Genomic DNA, 9,554 nt, shown 5'->3' with positions numbered 1-9,554 from the left:
GTTGTGATCATCAGGACATTATGGTACTGGCACAAATTAAGAAAAGTTTGAGAACCCAGAAATGGACCCTGAAGCCTAAAGTAAAAAAATCTTGACAAAGCAGGGAAGAATATGCAATGGAAAAAGAAAGCCTCTTCAACAAATTGTGTGGGGAATGTTGGGGAGACACATGCAGAAGAATGAAAGTGGACCCCTTTCTTACATCATTCACAACAATGGACTCAAAGTTGATGAAAGACCTAAATGTGAGTCAGGAAACCATCAGAATCCTCAGGAGAACACAGGCAGCACCTTTTCTACCTCAGCTGCAACCACTTCTAGTCGTGTCTCCAGAGGCAAGAGAAAGAAAAGAAAATGAACCATGGCGATTTCATCAAGGAAAGAGCATTTTTCACAGCAAAGGAATCATTCGGTGTAATTAAAAGGCAACCTACAGAATTGGAGAAGATATTTTGTAAAGTCTAATCAGATTAAAGGCTCAAATTCAAATCTAAAATGAACTTATCAAGCTCAACAGCCAATCAGAATTGGGCAGAAATTGTGAACAGACTTCCTGTCCTATCCTGAGATCCCGCATCACACCATATATTAGGGAGCTCATCCACAAGCAAGAAGAATTCTTTTGCTCTCCTAGATCTGCTATATATCAAATGAAATATTACAGCAAAGAATTTGACAAAAAGAGGGAAAGCTTTTATTCCCCTAAATAGAAGATTTCCATAGAAATTAGGCAATAATAAAATAAAAGGTATTAATATCATTCAACAGGAAAAAAAATAATTTGCTTTTATATGACATTGTCGCATAAATGGTGTAAGAGGACAAACCTTACAAAAAAGACTTGAAGTTAGTAATGAGCGCAGGGAAAATACAGGATATAAAACCAACATACACATTAAAGCTAATTTCTACACACTAACAAAAAATTATTACTATACAATTTATTTTTTAAATTTTTTAATTTTTATTTATTTATGATAGTCACAGAGAGAGTGAGAGAGAGAGGCAGAGACAAAGGCAGAGGGAGAAGCAGGCTCCATGCACCGGGAGCCCGATGTGGGATTCAATCCGGGGTCTCCAGGATCGCGCCCTGGGCCAAAGGCAGGCGCCAAACGGCTGCGCCACCCAGGGATCCCATCACTATATAATTTAAAAACAATCCCCTTTACAAAGGTAACAAAAATAAATATTTATGATTAAAGTTCATTAAGGAGAGAAAATACTTATTAAAAATGACCTATATTAATGATAGTGTTTTTAAATGGCACAAAGGCAAAGATAAATACATAGATGGATTAGAACATCATAAATCCACTGTATCACCAAAAGAAAGTGATCTACAGTTGTGAAGTAATACTTGTATATAACTTCTAAAGTATTGAATCGAGTCTGGAGCTAACTATATAGTCAGAGGACATGCAAATTGGGCCCTCCCTCCACTGATTAAACCAGCCCAGCCTTGACGCTGCAGCTGGGAGAGCAGCCAGAGTCCCAGGATCCCCAGGTGACCCCATTCAGTGCTCACTACACAACAGAGACAGACAACCATGGAATCTGTGCTCAGCTGGGTTGTCCTTGTTGCTATTTTAAAAGGTAATTCAAGGGAAGGGAGAAGAAATGGGTGGGAAATATCAGAAAGGGAGACAGAACGTAAAGACTGCTAACTCTGGGAAACGAACTAGGGGTGGTAGAAGGGGAGGAGGGCGGGGGGTGGGAGTGAATGGGTGACGGGCACTGGGTGTTATTCTGTATGTTAGTAAATTGAACACCAATAAAAAAAAAAGAAGCTAAAAAAAATAAAATAAAATAAAAGGTAATTCATGGAGAACCAGGGACTTTGAGTCTGTGAGTGGAGGTGAGTGAGAGAAACAGGGGATGTGGGACAGTTTCCTGACCAGGATATCTTGTGTCTGCAGGTGTCCAGGGTGAGGTGCAGCTAGTGGAGTCTGGGGGAGACCTGGTGAAGTCTGGGGGGGTCCCTGAGACTCTCCTGTGTGGGCTCCGGATTCACCTTCAGTAGCTACTGGATGTACTGGGACCGCCAGGCTCCAGGGAAGGGGCTCCAGTGGGTCGCATGGATTAGGTATGATGGAAGTAGCACAAGCTACGCAGAAGCTGTGAAGGGCCGATTCACTGTTTCTAGAGACAATGCCAAGAACACGCTGTATCTGCAGATGAACAGCCTTAGAGCCAAGGACACGGCCGTGTATTACTGTGTGAGGGACACAGTGAGGGGACCTCAGTGTGAGCCCAGACACAAACCTCCCTGTAGAAGGGGATCACGACCACCAGGGAGTGCACACTCCTAACCACTTCTGTCTTGAAGGACTAGGAGCAGGTGCAGATGGAGGTTCTGGGCAGGTTTCCACTCGGCTTCTGGGCTTCCTCTCCATGGAGCAGTTTCCCCCAGGGGTTCTCTCTGAACACTTGGTTATGTGTTTCCCTCTTTGGTCTCTTTCTTAGAGACTTAGAAATTCAACTATATTACCTGCACTTACTTATACTTAACTTTTCCTGACCCGAAATATTCATCTATTACAAAGAATTCCATTCACATCATCTGAACATTTTCATGAGTCCTCGTGATGCTCACTGTGGATCAGAGGACCCCAAGCTAATATGCTGTCTTGCACATCATGGTTTAGAGGAATCCCCAAGCAACACAAGAGAAAGACATTCTACAAAAATGTTAATAATGGCCTGGGAGTGAGAGAGACTCCCAGCATGACATGGTAGGGATGTGGACACAGAGGTTATTCACACACACACACACACACACACACACACACACATCAGGAGCACATAAGCTTTAATCATCTTCATCTTCATTTCAGATGAGAGGCACGCAGGCCTCTCATCACGTCATAAATGCCTGGATGGTGCCGGGAGGTACACTCACGTAGGGTGTGTTTTGTGGGTCAGTGTTGGGGACGGGGTCCTGCTCCAGGAGTGGCTTGTGTGGAGTCAGTCCCCCAACTGCTTCTAAAGAGGGAATTCCTGGGTTATTGTTTGATTTCTTATCCTTTGGATGGAGGAGAGGCATGTGGATGGAACATCAGGGAGCTAGCAGGCAATAAAGAATGCACATGGTGTGAGGAATAATTTCACTAAATAAGTATCAAACTGGAAGGCCAAAGGAGAGACGTGGTCATTCTCAGTAGACAAATTTCTGAATCCCATGGAAATGAGATGAATAATATATGGAAGAATCATGAAACACAAAATGATATTACAAATAGGCCTAGATCCTACCAGGTCTTAGATGGAGGCTGTCCTCTCCCCAGGGTCACCAGCTGGTTCTGAAGGTCATGTGTTCTCCATGTGCTCAGACACCAGAAGCTTCTACTGGATCCATGAGGATCCTCAAGGTGGGGAGCTTGATTGAAGGGTCTTCCCCCTGCAGGGAATAACTCATGGATCCTTCAAGGGCTGACGTCAGCTCATTGTGTGTGACCTCTACCATTCCCATGTTGGCATCTAATGCCCATGAAGTTGGGGGAGGAGGTGGGGCCTTAGGGGATCATGTAGGTCAGGAGGTGCAGCCGCATGATAGCATCAGGACCTTTATAAACCAGGAATGGGAAAGCTCCCTGCACCCTGGCCCCATGTGAGGTGACGGGGAAAGGACGGGCTAGGACGTGCGTGTTCTCCAGACACCACACCTGCACCTGGACCTCAGACGTCCCAGATTCCAGAGCTGTGAGAATGAGTGTCTAATGTTTGATCTGCCCAGGCCATGTACGATGTTGCAGCAGGGGCACAGGCTAATCTTATTTTTCATTGTTAAGTTTAATTTACCAGGGTGGGGCAGGAGGGCAGAGCAGTAGGGATCTCAAGTCACCTGTACCCACCAACTTACCTAGGTAACTTTTAAATCATCTTCAAAACCTACTAATCGCTCTAAAATTTATTTATTTCTTTTTTAAATAATAAATCTATTTCTATTGGTGTTCAATTTGTGAACGTACAGAATAACACCCAGTGCTTATCCCGTCAAGTGCCCCCCTCAGTGCCTGTCACCCATTCATCCCCACCCCCTGCCCTCCTCCCCTTGCACCACTCTTAGTTCATTTCCCAGAGTAAGGAGTCTTTATGCTCTGTCTCCCTTTCTGATATTTCCCAACCATTTCTTCTCCCTTTCCTTCTATTCCTTTTCAATATTATTTATATTTCCCAAATGAATGAGACCATATAATGTTTGTCCTTCACTGATTGACTTATTTCACTCAGCATAATACCCTCCAGTTCCATCCACGTAAAAGCAAATGGCGGGTATTTGTCATTTCTAATGGCTGAGCAATATTCCATTGTATACATAAACCACATCTTCTTTATCCACTCATCTTTCGATGGACACCAAGGCTCCTTCCACAGTTTGGCTATTGTGGACATTGCCATTAGAAACATCGGGGTGCAGGTGTGCCATGGTTTCATACCCCTGGCATCTGTATCTTTGGGGTATATCCCCACCAGTGCAATTTTTGGGTCATAGGGCAGATCTATTTTTAACAATTTGAGGAACCTCCACAGAGTTTTCCAGAGTGGCTTCACCAGTTCACATTCCCACCAACAGTGCAGGAGGGTTCCCTTTTCTCCACATCCTCTCCAACATTTGTGGTTTCTTGCTTTGTTAATTTTCCCCATTCTCACTGGTGTGAGATGGTATCTCATTGTGGTTTTGATTTGTATTTCCCTCTTGGCAAGTGAGGCAGAGCATTTTCTCATATGCATGTTGGCAATGTCTACGTCTTCCTCTGTGAGATTTATCTTCATGACTTTTGCCCATTTCATTATTGGATTGTTTGTTTCTTTGATGTTGAGTTTCATAAGTTCTTTATAGATCTTGGAAACTAGTCCTTTATCTGATACGTCATTTGCAAATATCTTCTCCCATTCTGTAGGCTGTCTTTTAGTTTTGTTGACTGTATCCTTTGCTGTGCAAAAGCTTCTTATCTTGATGAAGTCCAAATAGTTCAATTTGCTTTTGTTTCTTTTGCCATCGTGGATGTATCTTGCAAGAAGTTACTGTGGCCGAGGTCAAAAAGGGTGTTGCCTGTGTTCTTCTCTAGGATTTTGATGGAATCTTGTCTCACATTTATATCTTTTATCCATTTTGAGTTTATCTTTGTGTATGGTGAAAGAGAGTGGTCTAGTTTCATTCTTCTGCATGTGGATGTCCAATTTTCCCAGCACCATTTACTGAAGAGACTTTCTTCCAATTGATAGCTTTTCCTCCTATATCGAATATTAGTTGAACATAATATTGTGGGTCCACTTCTGGGTTTTCTATTCTGTTCCTTGATATATGTATCTGTTTTAGTGCCAATAGCACACTGTCTTGATGACTACAGCTTTGTAGTACAACTTGAAATCTGGCATTGTGATGCCCCCAGCTATGGTTTTCTTTTTTAAAATTCCCCTGGCTATTCGGGGTCTTTTCTGATTCCACACAAATCTTAAAATAATTTGTTCTAATTCTCTGAAGAAAGTCCATGGTATTTTGATAGGGATTGCATTAAATGTGTAAATTGCCCTGGGTAACCAAAAAGGAGAATTATACCAATATTCCAGATGAAAATGGATGCAAAAATTCTCAACAAGATACTAGCCAATAGGATCCAACAGGACATTAAGAAAATTATTCACTGTGACCAAGTAGGATTTATTCTTGGGACACAAGCCTGGTTCAACACTTGTAAAACAATCAATGTGATTCATAATATCAGCAAGCAAAAAACCAAGAACCATATGATCCTCTCATGAGATGCAGAGAAAGCATTTGACAAAATACAGCATTCATTCATGATCAAAATACTTCAGAGTGTATGGATAGAGGGAACATTGTTCAACATCTTAAAAGCCATCTACAAAAAGCCCACAGCAAATATCATTCTCAATGGGGAAGCACTGGGAGCCTTTCCCATAAGATCGGGAAAAGATAAGGATTTCCACTCTCAACACTGCTATTCAGCATAGTCCTGGAAGTCCTAGCCTCAGCAATCAGACAACAAAAAGACATTAAATGTATTCGAATTGGCAAAGAAGTCAAACTCTCCCTCTTTGCTGATGATATGATACTCTACATAGAAAACCCAAAAGCCTCCACGCCAAGATTGCTAGAAATCATACAGCAATTTGGCAGTGTAGCAGGATACAAAATCAATGCCCAGAAATCAGTGGCGTTTCTATACACTAACAATGAGACTGAAGAAAAAGAAATTATGGAGTCAATCCCATTTAAATTCCACCCAAAAGCATAAGATACATAGGAATAAACCTAACCAAAGAGGTAAAGGTTCTATACCATAAAAACTATAGAACACTTCTGAAAGAAATTGAGGAAGACACAAAGAGATGTAAAAATATTCCATGCTCATGGATTGGCAGAATTAATATTGTGAAAATGTCAATGTTACCCAGGGCAATATACACGTTTAATGCAATCCCTATCAAAATACACCAGTAAGAATGGGGCAAATTAACAAGGCAGGAAACAACAAATGTTGGAGTGGATGCGGAGAAAAGGGAACTCTCTTACACTGGTGGTGGGAATGTGAACTGGTGCAGCCACTCTGGAAAACTGTGTGGAGGTTCCTCAGAGTTAAAAATAGACCTGCCCTACGACCCAGCAATTGCACTGTTGGGGATTTACCCCAAAGATACAGATGCAATGAAATGCCGGGACACCTGCACCCCGATGTTTATAGCAGCAATGTCCACAATAGCCAAACTGTGGAAGGAGCCTTGGTGTCCATCGAAAGATGAGTGGATAAAGAAGATGTGGTTTATGTATACAATGGAATATTACTCAGTTATTAGAAATGACAAATACCCACCATTTGCTGCAATGTGGATGGAACTGGAGGGTATTATGCTGAGTGAAGTAAGTCAGTCGGAGAGGGACAAACATATGTTCTCATTCATGTGGGGAATATAAATAATAATGAAAGGGAATATAAGGGAGCGGAGAAGAAATGTGTGGGAAATATCAGAAAGGGAGACAGAACATAAAGACTGCTAACTCTGGGAAACGAACTAGGGGTGGTAGAAGGGGAGGAGGGCGGGGGGTGGGAGTGAATGGGTGACGGGCACTGGGGGTTATTCTGTATGTTGGTAGATTGAACACCAATAAAAATAAATTAAAAAATTAAAAAAATAAAAAAATAAATTCTTCCTTAATTTCCTCGTTGACCCTTTCATCTTTTAGCATGATTGTCCTTAACCTCCACGTCTTTGAAGTCCTTCCAAACTTCTTGTTGTGATTTAGTTTTAATTTCAAGGCATTATGGTCTGAGAAGATAGAGGGGACGATCCCAATCTTTTGGTATCAGTTCAGACTCGATTTGTGACCCAGTATGTGGTCTATTCTGCAGAAAGTTCCATGTGGACTTGAGAAGAATGTGTATTCAGTTGAGTTTGAATGTAAAGTTCTGTAGATATCTGTGAAATCCATGTAGTCCAGTGTACCATTTAAAGTTCTCGTTTCTTTGGAGATGTTTTGTTTAGAAGACCTATCGAGTGCAGAAAGTGCTAGATTGAAGTCACCAAGTATATGTGTATTATTATCAATGTTTGCTTTAACTTTGGTTATTAATTGATTGATATACTTGGCAGCTCCCACATTCGCAGCATATATATTGAGGATTGTTAAGTCCTCTTGTTGGATAGATCCTTTAAGTATGATATAGTGTCCCTCTTCATCTCTCACTAGACTCTTTGGGGTAAATTTTAGTTTATCTGATATAAGGATGTCTATCCCTGCTTTCTCTGAGGACCATTTGAATGGTAAATGGTTCTCCAACCTTTAATTTTCAGGCTGTAGGTGTCCTTCTGTCTAAAATGAGTCTCTTGTAGACAGCAAATAGATGGGTTCTGCTTTTTTTCCAGTCTGACAACCTGTGCCTTTTGATGGGGTCATTAAGCCCGTTCGCTTTCAGAGTTACTATTGAAAGATATGAGTTTAGTGTCATCATGATATCTATTCAGTCCTTGTTTTTGTGGATTGTTCCACTGGACTTCTTCTTAAAGGGGAATTTTAAGAGTCCCCCTTAAAATTTCTTGCAGATCTGGGTTGGAGGTCATAGATTCTTTCAGTTCATGCCTGTCTTGGAAGCTCTTTATCTGTCCTTCCATTCTGAATGAGAGCCTTTCTGGATAAAGTATTCTTGGTTGCATGTTTTTCTCATTTAGGACCCTGAATATGTCCTGCCAGCCCTTTCTGGCCTGCCAGGTCTCCGTGGAGAGGTCAGCTGTTACCCTAATACTCCTCCCCATAAAAGTCAGGGATTTCTTGTCTCTTACTGCTTTAAGGATCTTCTCTTTATCTTTGGAATTTGCAAGCTTCACTATTAAATGTCAAGGTGATGAATGGTTTTTATTGATTTAAGGGGGATCTCTCTATTTCCTGGATCTGAATGCCTGTTTCCCTTCCCAGATTAGGAAAGTTTTCAGCTATGATTTGTTCAAATACATATTCTGGCCCTCTGGCGCTTTCAGCACCCTAGGGAACCCCAATTAAACTTAGATTTTTCCTCCTCAGGCTGTCATTTATTTCCCTTAATCTATCCTCATGGTCTTTTAATTGTTTGTCTCTCTTTTTTCCTCAGTTTCCCTCTTTGCCACCAACTTGTCTTCTATGTCACTCCCTCGCTCTTCCACCTATTTAACCCTCATCCTTAGGATTTCTAGTTTGGATTGCATCTCATTCAATTGATTTTTAATTTCTGCTTGATTAGATCTAAATTCTGCAGTCATGAAGTCTCTTTAGTCCTTTCTGCTTTTTTCGAGAGCCACCAGTAACTGTATAATAGTGCTTCTGAATTGGCTTTTTGACATTGAATAGTAATCCAGATTTTGTAACTGTGTAAGAGAGAGGACTGTTTCTGATTCTTTTGAGGTGAGGTTTTCCTTCTAGTCATTTTTCTCAGCACAGAGTGGCCAAAAACAAGTTGTACTGGGAAAAGGAGAAAAAAAGAGGAGAGAAAGAAGAAAAGAAAAGAGAAAAAGAAACAAGGAAGAAAAAAAGAAAAAAGAGAAGAAAAAGAGAAAGAAAAAGAAAAAAAGGGAAAAAAGGTGGGGGATGCAAAGAGAAATCAAAAAGAAAAAAAACACGGGGGAGTATATTCTGAATCTGTATACTTTAAGTCCCTTGACTGCCCCTGGAACTTGTCCGTCCAGCTGGTCTTCCAGGGGAGGGGCCTGTTGTGCTGATTTTCAGGTGTTAGCACTTGGGGGAGCTGCTCTGCCCCCTGCCTGGTGCAGGGCTCAGTGGGGGTTGTTTACCCCGTGAGGCTCCAGGAGGAACAACCCCAGTGGCAGCGGCAGCTGTAGAGCCCTGGCTTCAGGCCCTGCAATAACTACAGAGCTCTCCATCTGCAGGGCCTGGAGGCTCCGCGGAAAGGCCGCTGATCTTCTCAGCTCCGGGCAGAACCATCCTTGCTGTTCTGGGCCCTCCTGGCCTCTGCCTGTCCTGAGGGGAGGCCAGATCCTGAGCTGTGTCCCAGTGTCCTGTGCCTCGGGGCCTGTGCTGTTGGATTCATGCTCCAGGCCACACA

General features: G+C 42.1%; 1 gene segment (V, D, J or C); it reads left to right on the top strand.

The window, feature by feature from the left end:
* The first annotated feature begins 1,479 nt into the window (after positions 1 to 1,479).
* Positions 1,480 to 9,554, top strand: part of LOC144321274 (immunoglobulin heavy variable 3-74-like) — a 182,744-nt gene continuing 174,669 nt past the window's right edge. The window contains 1 exon segment of the V gene segment in view: positions 1,480 to 1,593. Within this exon segment, the coding sequence occupies positions 1,548 to 1,593 (46 nt within the window).

The sequence above is a fragment of the Canis aureus genome, chromosome 9 (genome assembly GCF_053574225.1).
Source record: "Canis aureus isolate CA01 chromosome 9, VMU_Caureus_v.1.0, whole genome shotgun sequence".
Lineage (NCBI taxonomy): Eukaryota > Metazoa > Chordata > Mammalia > Carnivora > Canidae > Canis > Canis aureus.
Note: the sequence above shows the minus strand (reverse complement) of the source record. Positions and strands in the feature narration are given on the sequence as shown.